Source organism: Gossypium raimondii, chromosome 12 (assembly GCF_025698545.1).
Source record: "Gossypium raimondii isolate GPD5lz chromosome 12, ASM2569854v1, whole genome shotgun sequence".
NCBI classification, from domain to species: Eukaryota; Viridiplantae; Streptophyta; class Magnoliopsida; order Malvales; family Malvaceae; genus Gossypium; species Gossypium raimondii.
This window is the reverse complement of record NC_068576.1, coordinates 562,667-580,278: the sequence shown is the minus strand read 5'-3', so window position 1 is coordinate 580,278 and position 17,612 is coordinate 562,667. Positions and strand designations below refer to the sequence as shown.

The 17,612-nt window shown below is 34.6% G+C and overlaps 2 protein-coding genes across 2 annotated transcripts; both read left to right on the top strand.

Annotated features, from left to right (window-relative positions):
- The first annotated feature begins 7,963 nt into the window (after window positions 1-7,963).
- On the top strand, window positions 7,964-10,484 carry LOC105762605 (uncharacterized). The gene is made up of 6 exons (XM_012580391.2): window positions 7,964-8,117; window positions 8,201-8,266; window positions 8,357-8,452; window positions 8,540-8,643; window positions 8,728-8,864; window positions 10,165-10,484. Exons 2-6 carry the CDS (start codon window positions 8,207-8,209, stop codon window positions 10,245-10,247), a joined length of 480 nt encoding a protein of 159 aa, XP_012435845.1. The 5' UTR covers window positions 7,964-8,117; window positions 8,201-8,206; the 3' UTR covers window positions 10,248-10,484.
- A 1,131-nt stretch (window positions 10,485-11,615) lies between these two features.
- Window positions 11,616-13,982, top strand: LOC105762603 (vicilin Pis v 3.0101). The gene is made up of 6 exons (XM_012580390.2): window positions 11,616-12,272; window positions 12,368-12,543; window positions 12,617-12,697; window positions 12,790-13,077; window positions 13,160-13,457; window positions 13,536-13,982. Exons 1-6 carry the CDS (start codon window positions 11,639-11,641, stop codon window positions 13,685-13,687), a joined length of 1,629 nt encoding a protein of 542 aa, XP_012435844.1. The 5' UTR covers window positions 11,616-11,638; the 3' UTR covers window positions 13,688-13,982.
- Window positions 13,983-17,612: the final 3,630 nt, after the last annotated feature.

Sequence of the window (17,612 nt, the reverse complement as noted above, 5' to 3'; positions counted from 1 at the left end):
CATTTATATAAGACTTTAAATGAACTGAACTTGAACAAACGAGTTTATATCTATGTTCATTTATTTATTTTAAGTTTCTTTGTATTCAGTTTATATTCATTAAGAATTCCTCTATTTTTAAAATTTAAGATTAAAGTCTAATTGTTAATTTTAAATCTATTTTTAGATTTTATGGTTAGAAATTTTAATGGTATTAAATATTAAACTTGTATTTTTTAATTTGAAAGTAAAAAAAAAGAAACTAAATTCTAAATGTGCAAAAATGAAAGGAGTTAGAGGAAATTTTAACCATATAAAAACATAAACTTCAAAATGTGATTTTATTTAATTCTAATATATGTATTTAATATTTTATATCATCAAAATATTTATATATTTGTACAAATGTTACGATATTCATATTGCATACTTTTTTTATAATATTTTAATATATTATTATTTTTTATAATTATTTTTTAATTTAGGAAAATTCAATAAGCTAATTTTTTCTTAAAAATAATTATTTAAATGAAATAATTGTAGTATCTCACACATGACCCGATCGTCAGGTTCGAATTAGAAGCACCGCATTCGTTGCCGGAACAACTAATATTAACCTTTCTTTTAAATTCAACTCAAACATCAAGCACTTGTCATATTTTACAAACTAGTTAATTCAAATCTAGACAAGTTTAAACAATCAAACACTTTATAATTTCATGAAAACAAGTTCAAGGATATTAATTAAAATAAATAGAATTTGTTCCCATTGAACATCAATGTGGTATATTGCTTTTATCAAAATTTACAAAACATTCGTATAGATTAAAATCAAGTTCAAGTTCAAGTCAAATTAAAAACTTTTAAAACATTTTTAATCGAGTTCTAAGTATTCGGGGATGAGCTGGACCAAGTTGGGTCTTCGAGGGTCAAAACAAGGGAAGGACCTCTATCTGATCTAGTTTTATCGGTACATGGGGTACTTGTGCTAATACTTCTTGGTGCTACTATTCATTTTAGGCTATTGACTTACTTGTATCGATACATCTAACCACTTATACCAGTAGAAGTTTGTCATGACCCAAAAATGACCCCAAAACACACCTAATTTGATCCAAAATAATGCCATATCATCTTCACATATTATAGAACACTATAAACAAGATTAAATCACCATTCCTGTGACATCCTCAATGAAAAGTGAGCTTGGTACAGTAACTGGTCGAGTTAGGAATATTAGAGAATTTTAGAAAATAGATCTAATAGGAACTTTAGAGCAATAATATAGAAGATAGTTAGAGCTACTAGAAAATTAGAAATATTTTCAAGATGAGAAAAACTAATTCAAGGTAATGACTTAATTGTAGGAGAATGGAAAGTGATAGAGCAGAAATAGGAAAATCAAAAGCTTGAGATTATTATATTGAATTGGAGGAAAAAGGAGGAAAGACTAAAAGTGAAAATTTACCAAAATAAAGCATGAATCATGCATGGTATTGTAGAGAAAGTTGAAGGGTTAAATAATAATTACTTAAAATAGATAATTATGAAAAAGCTTAATGATTAAGGATGAAATTGTGTTGAAATGGGATTGGTGGACTAATTTGCAAAAATATTAAATTTGTTATTTAATTAAGAGATATTTTAGTAGAAAAATGTAGAAAAGATAAGAAGGATCTTTCATCTTTTGTATGTGCTTCACATCACTCACCAAAACCATCTAACGCAACTTTTACTTTTATTACTATTAGGTTTTTCCACCATTTTTAAGCCTTTCCAAGCTCCATTCCTTCCATTTATTTCATGTTTCCTTAGTAAAATCAATAGAGGAATCTAGTAGTCATCTTAGTTTCATGAAAAGAGAACCAACATTTGTATTGAAAGTGAAAGAAAATAAGGACTAGATTGTGAGTTCAAGAGATTAAGGTAAAGGATGATAAGTTCTTCATGAAATTCATGTTAGTTTCATTAGATAAGAATAAATATGTTATTTGATTATGATTTTAACAAGTAGATGTTATGTGATTTGATATGAAATGAAGAAAAAATAAGAAATGAGAAGATCAAATTGAAGGCAAAGGAAAAGGATTAGCAAAAGAGTAAAAGAGAAGAAAGTACTCCATTCAAGGCTTGGTTGTAAGTACTTCAAGGGTTTTATCTTATTTCTTTTAGATTTAAAAGTATTTTATTTAGTTAATTAGTTATAAATTTGTTGTTATAATAGAAAGGACTAAATTTTAAAGAAAATAGAATTTATCATAAGGACATAAATGAAGACAAAAGGAAAATAAATGAAGTATTTGTTAAAATATATATTGTGAATGTGAAATGTGTAGTAAAGTTATATGTTCTTTGAAATTTATGACTTCAAGGACTAAATTATAATATGTGAAAAGTTGAATTGATTTTGTTAAAGCCCATGTAGATGAGATAAGAACTATTGAGATATTGATGCGCATTCTCTGTTCTATTTAAGCATTACAGTGTTGTTATGTTCTGATAAGCATATTCATGTCGTTCTACTCTATTAACGCACTTCGGTGCCCACTGTATCTGTTTCAAATATCTTAAGTGTTCTGTTTAGTCTACAATGGGCTAAGAAAGAGGAATGAGACATCCGGTAAGTGTGGTTAATAATGAATGGGGTAAGTGGTTTAAAAGCTACAAGTTGATAAAAATTGTTTATTTGGACTAATATATAGAATGAAATAAACTTATTCATGTGTTTGTAGTTAATATTATTATATTTTAGAAATAAGATTTAAATTTTTGTAGTACTTACTAAGCCGTCTCAAGCTTAATGTGTTTCTTTCCAACGCGTAGGTAAAAGCTAATTTTGACAAGCTGGGGCAGTGACTGACGGGGGGCTTATCTCATCTCATCACTTCTTCTAGCTTGAAATTGTTGGGAAATGTGCCTATATTGTAGTAAATTGTAATTGTTTTTTATGTATTTGAATGATGAATAAATAAATTTCACATGTCACTATTATGTCTTTTGTATTTCTGTCTTTCATATTTTGCATGCGTAGTGAAATTGTGACAAGCAAATATTATCTCATTAATTGTCTAAGTTCAAACTGATGATAAGTGGCATTATAAGAATGCTTACATTGTGACAAATACCTTACTTCAGTAGATAATCTAAACGAGTTCATAATCCCGTAAAAGAATCAAAATGAACATTCAATTCGAATACTAAGAAGGATTATATTGTCGTCTACAATTTTAATTGAGGATATGGCTAGTCTTAGCTATCAGAGCAGTTGACTCCACGAGTAGAGACATAAATGTATTCAATAGTAGAATGATACATTGGACTAGACCCAAGATGAATTAATTCTAAATCCGTTTGTGAATTAATTCACTTGTGACATTCATGGTGTGATTTACCTAAATCCTAAGTTAGTCACTGACAATGCATTTGTTGGGTACATGACTTGTGTATGACATGACTTTACTAGCAACAATGGAATTCATAGCTCAATTAAAGAGTTAACAATATCTTCTCATTGGCATTATGTTGAATGATAAATATGGAACTTGGCCACGGGTTGCTTGTTCTTGAACGAGCAATTTATCACAGTCATTTGTTGAAAATGATCATATTAATCATTAAGAAGACACAATGGTGATAATGGGATAAAATATAATTATATTGAGTGGATGGATTCAACAAACGAATCAATGATGTAACACACACATGACGAGGTCATTGGATAAAACAGTTGGATAAATTGCTTTTGTAAAGAGTATACAATTATAAGTTTTCAATCATGGTACTTCTTGTGGACTGACTCCATGATTAAGTAATTGCGAATTATTTGAACGATACTTCTAGACATAATTGTAATCACTAGAGCCTAATTGTATATGTTTGATTGGTCCCTCCGCTAGCTCAACAAAAGTTCAATCAGACTGCATTTGATTAGAAGTAAATTTTACGACTTTGAAAATAATTTAATTGAGTCAATTTGTTCGATGTGGAATTAAATTGGGCGATCGTGAGAATTGTTCAACTAGAGAATTTGATTAAAGTATTTTCTTGAAAAATTAATTTGAAAAATCTAAGTGATTTTTGGGAAAATTAATTTTGGTCAAGTAAAATTAAATTAATCAAATTAATTAAAATTAATATGATATTTTTGGAAATTAATTTTTAAGTCAGACAATTGGCCCAATGGGTAATTGAATTTGAAAATTAGACTTGAGATTGTAAATTGGGTCTAGGAGCCCAAAACTGAGACCAAGACACAAAAATTGATCAAGTCGGACCGTCACTGGCCCGAACTAAACCAGCAATAACCGAACCTGCTTGGGGTGTCGGCGGCATTTTGGTGGCTGGAAAATGGTCGGCGGCGGCGATTCTTTAGTGGTTGAGTAATGGAAGAATTATACTCCTACTGAGACTCTACTAGAGAATTTGATTTCAAATTAACTATTCCAATAATAATAATATTTTAATAGATTTAATATTTAATTTAATTTAATACTTATCTTAATAGTATTTTATTAATTAAATATTAAAGTGATTATCCTAATATTAAATTTAATTTAATGTTTATCTTGTAGATAAATATTCTATTAATTTAATAAAATTTAATATTAAATTTAATCTAATATTTATCTTGTATATAGGTGATTCGTTTTGGTCAATCTTAAATGTTGGTATTATGGTTCTTGATTGCGGTTTGAGTTTTGAATGGCTATATGTTATGTATATAGGTTATCTTGGATTGATGGTTTTGAAGTCCTAAGTCAAAGTTGTATTGTATTTTTAATGTTATCATGTAATAGGTTGAATTTAAAGATTATGCATATACGGTAAATGATGAAACCATGTTTGGAAATGGTATGTTTGATCTTAGATTATGAGATTGTTTGAAAATGGTTAAACTTGGATGAAATATTGGGTATATATGTTAGTTGATTGTTGTGATATATGCAGTCATGTTAATAAGATGTTGCATGCATATAGTAAGCTTTGATAGGTACTAAAGTAATAGTATGATTGAGTTTTGTGTATGGTTTACTTTAGTAAAAGTTACGAATGTTTTTAAGTTGATAGAATGGTATGGTTTACGAGGTATTTATGATAAAATGCATATTGGTGTTTAAATATATGCTTGTATGAATAGTTAGGTTGTATATTTTGAATTGGTTGTGATTGTGACATTTTGGTGCATTGGTTAGGCACTTAGGTAGGGTGATTTGAGTTGTGTTTTGGCACATTTTTTATGTATTTGAATTGGTTGAAGTATAATTTAGTGCTTGTTTGTAGGGTAATGAACTTAAGGATCTATAACTTGATCTAGAAGGCTTTTATAGGTACACACGGCTTGATACATAGCATGCTACACGGCTGTGTGCCATACACGGGTAGATGGTATGGCCGTGTGGTCTGTTGATTTAGATGGCAATTAGGTTCACATGGCCATAATGAGTTACAAGGCTTGGCGACACGACTATGTGATCCCTATTTTGTATTTTTGCCACACTTTTCTGAAATGTTTCAAACTAGTCATTGTTTTGTTCTGGATTGTTTTAAAGCTTTCGTAAGCTCGATTTAACCCCCGAAAATGTATGAATAACATATTTAACTGAATGTTTGATGATTAATGAATATTTTAATAATTTTTGAATTGATATAGCATGATTCTATTTTTTTAAGTGCAGTAACATCCCGTAATCCTAATTCGGTGACGGAGGTGAGTGAGGGGTGTTATAGTTTGGTGACGTCACGACGTGGAGAAGGTGACGTCATAAGATCAACCCTGAATTTTCAAAACTTTACAATTTGATCATATTTTGTGCTCAGGTTAATAAAAGAACTATTGTAAGCTCGATTAAGGCTTGAATTTAGTTGTATATCATATTATGAAGGTGTTTAAGACATAATTTTTTGTTTAAATGATATAATTACAATATGTTTAACAGTAGTTGCTCCTGCAACAATTGTAGCATTCCGTAGCTCGGACCCGACGTTCGGATCAGACAAAGGGTGTTACACAAACTAACAATTTCTTTCTTTCTTTTGTACGGCATGGCAATATGATGGAGAAGATGAGTATTCTTCTCTCTCCCTCTAACATTATATTTATATTCAAGGTTAGTGGATTAATTAAACTTAATCAATTACGAATGAATTATTATAATTATATATTAAACTACTTAGTGGAAATGGATGGAATGATTTTTTCTCATCCACTAACTCATGAATAATAATGGTTAAATAACCATTAGGTCCCTTGCATAATTGCTAATTAATTCATCAAGCATTTCATAATTTAAAACTCAATAGAGATTGCACTATTACAATTTAGTCCCTCTATTATAATTAATCGTTTCCTTGATTTAATTTCTGGATCGTCCAATAATATATTTTCAAATTAAATACATAGGTTCTTCTATTCATGATTTCACTGACTTGGTTTATAAAATTCTGTTCTGAAACCGCAATTTTCGACACCAGCTAAAATTGGATAGTTACAATTCTTCGTTCTTTTAAGAAATTTCATCCTCCAAATTTATCTGGAAAGAGGTGGGAATATTGTGATCTCATCGTTTCTTCCGGCTCCCAAGTGACCTCTTCAACGCTAGGTTTCGCCATGGGAGTTTCACTAATGACATGCTTTTGTTTCTTAATTCTTTTACTTTTCGAGCTAAGATTTCGATTGCTTTTTCCTCGTAGGTTAAATCCAGTTGTATTTAAATCATTTCTATGGGTATCACATGGGAGGGATCAGAATGATATCTCTGTCGCATTGAAATGTGAAATACATTATGAATCTTGTGCCTTCAATGACTCATTTTCGTTTGCTCGAGTTGGTGACTCTTTATTTTTGTCAATGTTTGATCTGAAGGGGTTTTTTTTAAAAATAAAAATAGTATTAAAAATAATTAAATACAAAAATGGTATGGGAAGCATATTCATTACGAAAATAAGATGTTGTCTATAGTGAATATCGATGGCATCTGATTGGTTGACGGCACCACTATAGTTATAAAAAAATGATTTTTTATTAGTGCCACTTGACATAGTAACGAGACGAGATTGAAGTGTGATAAAACAAAACGTTCAGGGACCTGATATGAAACTTTCCCCTTTCGATTAGTTGTTGTAAAAAAAAATATTGATATAAAAGTTTTTTCTTGAAAGAGCTATAGCGGGGACCACTAAGTAAGTTATGGACATTGACAACAAAAAGAATGCACTAGTTCGCAAATAGGGGTGGAGCCAGGGGGTTGGAAGGGGCCCCGGCCCCTAAAATGGAAATATTTTCATTTAGACTCCTTTATAATTTATAAAATTTTAATTTAGTAATGATAAAATTACACTTTGATCCCTTAAAAAATAATAAAAATTTGATTTAATTCTTTAAAAACTATAAAAATACAGACTATTAAAATAGCAAAATATAAAATTTAATTTCCACATCCCAAAATTTTTTTTAACTTCGAGTGAGTTTGGATGGGCGGTGCGTTTACCTACGGTTAGTGTAAAAACAGCGGTGGCGGTGAGATTAGATGCTGTAGTGTGAGACAAAAAGTAAGCTAAACACACCGCACCGCACCCAATCGCCCATCCAAACCCACCCTTCATCTCTGTTAGCAAAGCTATTGGTGACTGAAGCTCAAAGAGGGGTTTGCTTTTGGACTGTTTGTGATTTACCAATGTTTTTTAGTTGTAGTAACTTTTTTGGATCAAGTGTTTCTGGGTATGTCTCGATCTTCAATCAGGTGGTCATACCATTCTCTCCGATGATGGTTCGCGGCAACTCTCTCTCAGATTATGTTCGGGTTGCTTCTAGGCTTAGGGTTCCTTATACAGACTTTGGGCTTCTATCTTCTGGGCTTGGTCTTTACCCTTTGTGCTTTTATGTTTCTAACCTTTTTGAGGACCATTCCTTGATTCAGTGGAATTCCCATTATCGAACCTCCCCAAACAAACAGAGTGGACTCTTTTGAAAAGCCCAAAGCTGAAACCAAACGGGTTGTCAAAGAGTTTTAGTTCCCAACCCGTCGGAAACCCCATAATCCTTAATGGTATAAACCTAAAACCCTAAAACCTGATATAGCAGGAGCACGATCCAGATCTTCCGAATCATTGGCGAAAACTCCGCGCTTTAGTTCTCTAAGGTACTCTCAACCGAACCTTTTTGTGTTTTTGATTTTTCAGTTATCTGTTTTTGTTCTGAATTTCTGAAGCTTTGGGGGTAAAGATTAAAATGGGTTGGAAAGCAGCTGAGAAGCTTATTAGGCACTGGAAAATTCTTAGGGGTGACAATGTAAGCATCTGATTTTAAATTCCCATTTTTTTTTTAAATTCATGATAAATTCGAAACCAATTATATATATAATTGTAATGGATTGAACAGGTAATGATAATCAGGGGCAAAGATAAAGGTGAAACTGGCATTATCAAACGCGTTGTTCGCTCTCAGAATCGTGTAATTGTTGAAGGGAAAAATCTGGTCAGATTCTCTTCAAATTTTAAGATACGCGTCTTGCTCTTTTACTAGGAAGTATTAAAAAAAGAGTTTTTTATCTCTATTTTACAGGTAAAAAAGCACATTAAGCAAGGTCCAGGTCATGAAGGTGGTATATTTACTGTCGAGGCTCCCCTTCATGCCTCAAATGTTCAAGTTCTTGATCCTGTTACTGGGTATTGGCTTCAATTCTGATTGTATATTTAATTTTTTATTTTTTAACAAATGAAAGCTTTTTTGATGGATTACTATTGTTGTAGGAAGCCTTGTAAGGTTGGAGTTAAATATCTAGAAGATGGAACTAAGGTGAGAGTATCTAGAGGTATAGGAGCTTCTGGGTCGATAATTCCTCGCCCTGAGATCTTGAAGATAAGGACTACACCAAGACCTACAGTTGGTACTTCACTATGCTTTTTGTTCTTCCCCAATTTAAGTGGAATTTTGCCCCTTTTTTTCATATATATATGTCTAGCATTTCTACCTTATCTTTGGAATTGCACCAGGAAGAGCTCATTGCCTATATGAATTCGAAATTCAACTCATTGTCTATAATAATAAGATGGTCATAGGATAGTCAAGCTAGTTGTTGTATCACAAGGATGGAAATTGTAAACATCGTTAGTCGGTTTTCAGTTCAGTGATATTGATGAAGTGGTATCATAAGTGGTTACCTAAGAAGGCTATCAATGGAAGTTAGGACTTAGAAAACTGGTCAAAGACTCTAAATAGAACACAGTAAACTATACCCTAAAATGTAAATTTTCAAGGACCTAGAACTTAGCTTTTTTGCTATTTGCAACAGTACATGGTATGCTTTAACAATGACTACAACTAGCTTGCCTACATAGTTGCAATTCTAGAGAAGGCTATAAATTGGAATTGAAACTAGGAACTTTGATATATATGATTCTGTGTTTGTAAATATTTACCTTAAATGTTTGATGTAAATACTCTAACAATGGAACTATGTAAATATTCCAAATTTCCTTTACTTGCGTACTTGGTTACCTCGTATCTTTTGTATGCTCATTGCCTATTGCTGTTATCATTGTATACTCATTTCAGTTCTTTAAATCCAATTCTTTAAAAGCTTGGATGTAGTTGATGGTTGAGGGAGAAATTCCATTGATCACTTTGTTTTTTTTTTGGGGGGGGGGTAATCTTGTGTGATTTGAGTTTAATTCCCTCGTTTTAAGGAATACCTGAAGGGATAGTGCATATGTCCTAATGAGTGGGTAACATATATATACATATATCAATCAGAGACTGAAGAGTTGAAATTGAAAATTTCTGCTTCTCTTCTGTTTCACCACTGCTTGTCAGTCTGTCATGGGTTCTAAATTGTCAGGTGCAAATGAAGAATACAACATGGCTTTTGGCATTGTGTGCATATATGTCATTAAAATCCAGAAAGATGACACTTTCTTTCGCAGTTTTCCTTTTCAAAGATAGTTGTTATTGCTTGTCTGTTATTTCTGCTGTGTTTAGTTGGGTCACGCTACCTTCCTGTAAGGTATCAGGTCCATTTGTACTTCTTAACCATCATTTAGAAACAGGCTTTTGTTCATAAGCATGTCATATATAATTGTGTAGGAAGTGGAAACCAGTGCAGCACAGTGATGTAAATTTGTTATATAAAATATTTCCTCAGCGCTCAAGTTCTGCCTATAACTTATTCCGGTTATTCTGTGTTGCAGCTGGTCCCAAGGATACTCCAATGGATCTTGTGTTGCAGAAGACATACGATCCTAAAACCGGGGTGGGCATGCCTGACCTTTAAAGAACCTTGTTCAATCTCATTCGAGGCACCAAACGTATGGGGCAAAGAGGCTATAGAGATATGGTCCATGGTTCAGGGGCATTTGCCTATCATCAATAATACTCTTGATCAAGGTCTGCTTCTAGCGTTTAATTTGGTTGGCAGATCTTGCAATTAAATATTTTGGATTGTATTTAAACGTCCGAGGTTAAACAGTTTACTAGAGTATAGCTATTTATGGTGCCATATTTTCTTGCATGAACCATTCACCACTTTCTTCCTTATGCGTTATAATGCATTTGTTAATGGTGAGTTTAGATGGGCGGTGCGTTTACTTGCGTTTAGTGTAAAAACAGCGGTGGCGGTGAGATTAGATACTGTAGTGATACTGTAGCGTGAGACAAAAAATAAACTAAACGCACCGTACCCAATCGCCCATCCAAATCCACCCTAAGTTTATCACGGTTGAAAAATGGTTATCTATGCATCTTGAATCAGCAAAATTTGACCCTAAACTCGATTTAACTGGATTTGATAATAAAAAAGATAAATTTAAATTCGAATTGATTTGAATTCAAAATTAATTTAAATTTGAAATAGTTCGAACTCGAAAAAATTAGTACTTGTAATGGTTGGCTTGTAAAACTCAAGCCTATTGACTCTAAATTAACTTGAAAACATCAAAGTAAATTTACCATAAGCCTACTTTGCATCTAGCTGATTTTCGAGGTTAATACTCTAGATTAAAAAAGATCATTTTGTGAGCCAACGAGGCCGAAACCTTGCGAGCTTATAATCTCACGAGCATGAGGCCCTCGACATAAATAGAATACCTGCTACGTATACATAAAATATATTTGTTGTATTGACACGACAACACATACTTATCAGTAGATTAATTAAGTTTACGGAACCACGACATTTCATTCTTTCCTCTGATACTTTTTGCTATCTTCCCTTTACCAACCGATACTCCGATTCTGTAACTCTCTGCCTTTCGAGTGATCCACCGTGAATCACCACTTCGATCTTGCATCAACAAAATTATAATCCATAAAACGACAACATCAAAGTCCAGATATGCAGCCTCCTACCATGTCCAACATGGCAGTACTTTGCCATAACCGTGCGCCCACGTGAAGGCTCCGTTCTCAAGGCATTATGATGCCACGCGAACGCGATCTCTCGCTCCATTCCGAACTCAAAGCGTCATCAAACAAAATGGTCCCTTCATTTTTTTCATCCCATGCAAGCCAACACCACGCGGCCTTTCAGCATTTACTGGCCTTGACACGTACACTGGACACCCGTCTCCATGCATGCACGCATTTTGCCACTCTTTCCCATCCATTCACCATATATAATCCCAATCTCCATCTCTGAAATCTCTGCACCAAGTTACACTTTTTAAAATGTCTGCCAAATCAAAGCTTTCTACACTTATTTTAATCCTGTCTCTTGTGTTTCTCTATGCCGGCTGCTTAGCCTTTGCTAAGCAAGACCCTGAGCTAAAACAATGCACCCACCAATGCAGAGTCCAGCAACAATACGATGAAAAACAAAAGGAAGAGTGTGTGAAGACATGTGAAGAGTACCACCGTGAGAAAAAGGATAGAGAGTCTCTTAAAGAAGTTGGGCAAGACCCTGATGTCGAATTTCACCCTGGCGGGGAATTGAGTGAGTGCCAGAGCCGGTGCGTGGGACTAGCGGGAGAGGTGCGGCAGCTGTGCCTCTTCCGGTGCCAACAGAAATGGCGGAGAGATTATGCGAGCCGGTGGGAGGAAGAAGGCAAGAAACAGAGTAAAGAAGATGCAGAAGACGAAGGAGAAGAGGAAAAGCATAACCCTTACGTATTTGAAGATAAACATTTCTCTACTGCAATCAAGACAGGGAAAGGAAGAGTTGATCTTCTCACCAAATTCACACACGACTCGGATATTCTTCGTGGCATTGAGAATTATCGACTGGCCCTCCTTGTTGCCAGTCCAAAGTCATTCGTAGTCCCAAATCATTTCGATGCTAACGCCATATTTGTTGTCACTCAAGGTTATATGATCTTAATTTCTCTCAAATATTAATGTTATATATTAAAAGAAGAAAACTTGAAATTTTGACTGAGTACTGCATTTTGTGCATAACAGGACGTGGAACACTCACGCTGATCCATGAAGATAAGAGAGAGAGCTTTAACATTGAAACTGGAGACATCATCCATGTTCGTGCTGGGACTCCTCTATATTTGATCAACAGAGATGACAACGAGAAACTGTTTATCGTCAAGTTATTGCAACCTATCAATCAACCAGATCATTACGAGGTGAAAAATCCACTCTTTCCCACAATTATAAAACATAAATCATAGTCCCTAAGCTTTACTTTCCTTTCTGTAGGTATTTTATGGTGCTGGTGGTGCAAAACCAGAATCGTTCTACGAAACATTTAGCACTGAAATCCTTGAAGCTGCTCTCAAGGTAAAAGTATTGTATTTAACGTTATGTATTGAGTTTGAATGTGGCCAAGTTTTGCTTATTTCTTAAAATTGTTAAAAACCATAATTAACCAGACTTCAAGAGATAAGTTGGAGAGGTTCTTCGATAAACAAGGCAAAGGACCCTTCCTCGAAGCTTCCAGAGAACAAATCGAGGCCATGAGTAGCCATGAGGAAGGCAGCAAAGGCGGTGGTTTGTGGCCATTTGGAAGTGAGTCAAAATCAAAGAGTGCATTCAACCTCTTCAGAAAGCGTGAGCCTTCACATTGTAACAGATATGGTCAGCTCTTTGAAGTTGAAGAAGATGAATTCAAGCGCCTTAAAGACTTCGATCTCAGGGTCTCCTATGCCAACATCACCAAGGTTATTTATAATTATTCCCCCTTCTTTTAACTATTTGTAACAGGTAATGGATGGCCCAACCATGATGTTATTTTATGTTCAGGGATGTATGTCAGCCCCATTCTACAACTCAAGGGCAATAAAGATAGCCATTGTTGTGAAAGGTGAAGGATACTTTGAAATGGTATCACCTCCTGTTTCCCCCAAGTCCAGTCAGGAGGATTCAGGAGGAAGAAAGAGTGGGTCTCGTTATCAAAAGATAAGCTCACGTTTGAGATCCGACACGGTGTTCGTTGTTCCAGCAGGGCATCCTTTCGTCACAGTTGCTTCAAGAAACAATAATCTAGAGATTCTATGCTTTGAGGTCAACATAGAAAACAACGTTAGGTACCTTCTTGCAGGTAAAACAAATACACATGATCCCCAACAGTCTTCCTTTAGTTTTTCTTTTCATCTAATTGTGGTATTTCTTTCTATAGGGGAGGGGAATTATGTTCAGCAATTCGAGAAGGAAGCAAAGGAGCTGGCATTCAAGAGCAAGGAAGAAGAGGTGGATAGGATCTTTGGTAACCAAGATGAGGAGTTCTTTTTCCCTGGACCAAGGCAACAAAGAGGCCGAGATTATGAATAAAGATTGAGAATTGTGGGGTTTAAGCTTTGAGGGGGTTATGTGTGTGTGTTAAGATGAGGAGCTCCATGGCTGAGAGCTTAGCTACCGAGTAGTTTTTGTAAATGCTGAAGTTGTGAATGTTGTGAAATGGGAAAAAACTGATGCGAGAATGATGTAATTAGAGATGTTTGTAAGTTTTTGAGGCAGGATGAAACCCGAATAAGAAGAAGCCTCCTCCTCCTAGCTAATATGTAAATTATCTTTGGTTTTACGAGTTTGGGCCCATGTTTAAATAAAAACTTCAGCCTTCCAACGAGCCCAGCTCTGCTAAGATGATTTTAAATAAACACTGCACTGCACTGCATACGGGCCAAGAATGTTCGGTTCAATTTAACTAAGATTCTCACCGTAAGGTCCATAGAAACCCAAATAGACATCACATCACATCAAACAGAAACATGTATTCAATCGATGATGTAGACTGCCCCTCTCAACAACCAGATGTTAGCCAATGAAAAAAATTACTCCCTCAGATGTGATTGGAGTAGGCCATCGTAAGACCCCAAGAAGACCAGGCGTCTCGTCGGTTGCCTGCTCACATTTCTGTAAAGATGCCCTTTCCCTTTCTTCCATAGGCCGAGTGAAAATCCCAGATGCCACCTAAAACCCGGAGTCGAGTATATTAAGGACATTGTGGACAACGAGGGTTGGTTTGACTATACCCTCAAAACAGAAACCCCAAATTATTATTATTGACAGCCAAAAACAAGGTTAGTGTAAGAGATCTGCAAGTGGACATTATATATATAAACGAAGCATGACACCAGGTGTACGCCCCAAGCATCATCACTGCTCACTGGTAACACTGACACTACTTGTTTAACAAGCAACAAATACAAGCTTAATATGACATCACCTCATTCTAATCTGTTTTTTTTTGGTACTTTAAATTTGTGGGATTGCATCAATTGAGTAATGGAAGGGGTTGGTTTGCTGCATTAGAATGGCGTCTCCCTAGGACAATAATAAAAGACCGAGTCACAAGGTGTTATGTTGTTGTCAAGCGTGGGGGAATGCAGTTTTGTCAGGTCTCAAAAGAACCTCCATTGCAGTTTTCACTTTGGGTTCGATCTTTCAGGTAAAAAAAAAAAATACATATAACATTCCCCTTGCTGCAATCTCAATTGCAGCATGCACTTGGGTTATGCTCTATCATCAAAAGTAGCTTTTGCACATTGATAGTTTGGGACCATTGAACCATGTTGGTCGTACACTCATGCACTGGTGGCCCTATTGCTCGGACATAGACGGACATTTTTACTTAGTTAAACGACCATTAAGTTGGCCTGTTTGCTGCATTTTAGTGAAGGGCAATTTTCCCCATGCACACAAGCTTTCACGCATAGCATGATTATGCGTATCCCACATGCAGCATCTGCCCCCACGTTAATTTTCATGCCCAAAAAAAAATTCAATTTTGCATCATTCAATAATTCAATATCGAAAAACACCCAAATTGTACGGTCCCTCTCAGTGGATGACGTCAAGTGTGGATCACGTGGCAGAGGGGAACCCATCCCACCACCCCTGGCGGCCTCAGAGATATATGAAGAAAGCCAAGTTAGCATGCTTAAGCAACGGGTGCGGTACGAGTCAGAGGCAGAGGCGTGCTTTTTTGGCCTTTGCATTTTGCTTTGTGTTCCTCCAAGGATGACGATATCAATGGCATTCTGAAACGTGGGGTACCCCCTCAAAGGCTGTCAGGCTTTGAGGGCTGCATGATCCCTGGGCCTTAATATGTTCCACAGTCTATCAAAATTTACCCAAAAAAGGTTATGATATTTGGTATTTAAAGAAAATAAATTCGTGGAGTTTGCTTTTGAGATGTTTGTGTAGTTGTAATAGGATGAATTTAGTATTAGTCATGAAATAGAAATCAACCCAAAAGATTGATTATGCAATTCTAAAAGCTTTCTCAGAATTGTTTAGTGTGTCATTTTTCACAAATCAACAAGCAAAAGTCGTGATTTAAATTTAATTCAGCCATTAATTTATGTAATTTTATTTCTATATTGCAACCTTACTAGTATACTTTGATCTAAATCACCCTACTAATAAACCTTTCTCCTGAAATCTTAATTGTAAATCTGCTGATGGTGAACGCTTAAAAGCATAAATTTGGGAAATTGTGAAGTGCATGTGCACCAAATCTTGGTGTTTTGTTAGGGTGTTTGAAGAATTGTAACCCAAAACTATTCATCTTTAGTACCAGAAAGCTGGTAGACAAAGCAGCAATGGCACATCTAACCCAGTGTCTGTTAGGTCAAGTGGTTAAAAGTTTAATATCTCTTAAATAAGATTTTGAAGAAAACAATATCGAAAAAGTTCTTCACCGGTTTAGGAGTGTGACCCTATCAATTTCAAATTTAGTGACCCAAATGTTGAAAGGGAAAGCCAAATGTTGGGAAAATGAAATGATGGTAACTATATAGCTTTTATATAAAGCCTAAGGAGTGTTGAAGGATATTGACAAAGAAAGAGCTCTCTTTGGCGCTTACTTTCAGTAGCTGTCCTCTGCCTTAGATAGCTACTTCACATAACACATTAATTCAGACATGTTGGTGAATTAAAGTGATAAAGTACTGATAAATCATCGTCAAAATCAAAATATATAGTAGCAGTAAGACACTTTCATGCTGGAAATTAAGGAGCAAAAAAGAATACTAAAACAAGAAAAGAAAAAGAAAGAGGGGCCCCGTTCCCCATGCATAAAAACGGGGTACTTCATATGTATTGTTGTTTGTCTCTCTGGGTTGAATGAATTGATCAGGCTTTATGGGATTCTCTTTCAAGTTTCAATCGTAAAAACCGTCCAAACATGTGGTTTTAAATCTTATGATATCACCCAAAATTTGAAGCCTGAAATTTCCCACAGCTGAAAAAGAAAGTGTAATGTTGTGTTGGTATCAGATAAAAAATCCAGGTTTGAAAATCTGTAAAAATCCTCAGATTCTGGGCAATGGAAAGCTATTTTTCCTCAGGACTTAACCCCACACCCTATCCAAAATGGGCCCTCTTTATCATATCTTGAAAATGATTTTATTCATAAAGAATCTTCTGTTTCATGTCTTCACGTTGTTTATATAGCTTTCAAGATTATTTATTATTCACTGTGTGAAAAAATACAAATTGTATTAATATCAGTAAGAATATAAATCTTTTAACCAGTTGACTCTTTATTGTAACCTTGATGGGTTAAAAAAAATAGACCTTCAGTTTCATAAATTTGTTGGTTCTGATCTCTGACAGCTGCCAAGGTTTGGTTTAGTCCAAGCCAAATACAGCACAAAATGGCAGCAAGCAGGTTGAGATACCAATAGCAGATCGAATCACCATTTCAACTGCAGGCTTTAAGGGTTTTTTTGTTTTTGTTTTTTGTTTTTAAATATCATAGCTAAAATTGAGTTTAGAGTTTTTTACAAAAATAATATAAAAAAAATAAAAAATTACTAAAATGTTATAATTTTTTTATTTACCAAAAAATATAAAAAAAAAAAAAACAGAAAAAAAAAACCTGAACTGATTTGACAACTCCCTGGGTGGAGGGAAGCAGGTTGGCGGCACCAAACAAGGGAAGCAGGTTGGCGGCACCAGTGGAGGGAACCAGGTTGGCGGCACCAGTCCTGCCAACCAGGTTGGCGACACTACTCGTGTTATAAACACGAACTCATCCAAGTGAAACAAGAAAAATCGGAAGAAAAGAAAAGAAAGAAGAGGTGTTTGGAAAAAAAGAGAAAAGAGAGAGAGAAGAGAAAAATAAGGTATTTTTGAAAAATAATTGATTATGTTATTGTTATTGTTTTGTATAATTTGTATTTTTTTGTTTTAGTTTAGTTATTAAGATTAAAATCAATAAAACTCAAATTGATAGTTTTAGTTAGGGTTT

Bases quoted from the DNA above. Each gene is read 5' to 3' on its own strand.
- LOC105762605 (XM_012580391.2), top strand. From the start codon at position 8,207: ATGGGTTGGAAAGCAGCTGAGAAGCTTATTAGGCACTGGAAAATTCTT. The intron at 8,453-8,539 runs GTCAGATTCTCT...TCTATTTTACAG, and splicing joins TTGTTGAAGGGAAAAATCTG to GTAAAAAAGCACATTAAGCA. The intron at 8,865-10,164 runs GTACTTCACTAT...TCTGTGTTGCAG, and splicing joins TACACCAAGACCTACAGTTG to CTGGTCCCAAGGATACTCCA.
- LOC105762603 (XM_012580390.2), top strand. From the start codon at position 11,639: ATGTCTGCCAAATCAAAGCTTTCTACACTTATTTTAATCCTGTCTCTT. The intron at 12,273-12,367 runs GTTATATGATCT...TGTGCATAACAG, and splicing joins CATATTTGTTGTCACTCAAG to GACGTGGAACACTCACGCTG. The intron at 12,544-12,616 runs GTGAAAAATCCA...TCCTTTCTGTAG, and splicing joins ATCAACCAGATCATTACGAG to GTATTTTATGGTGCTGGTGG.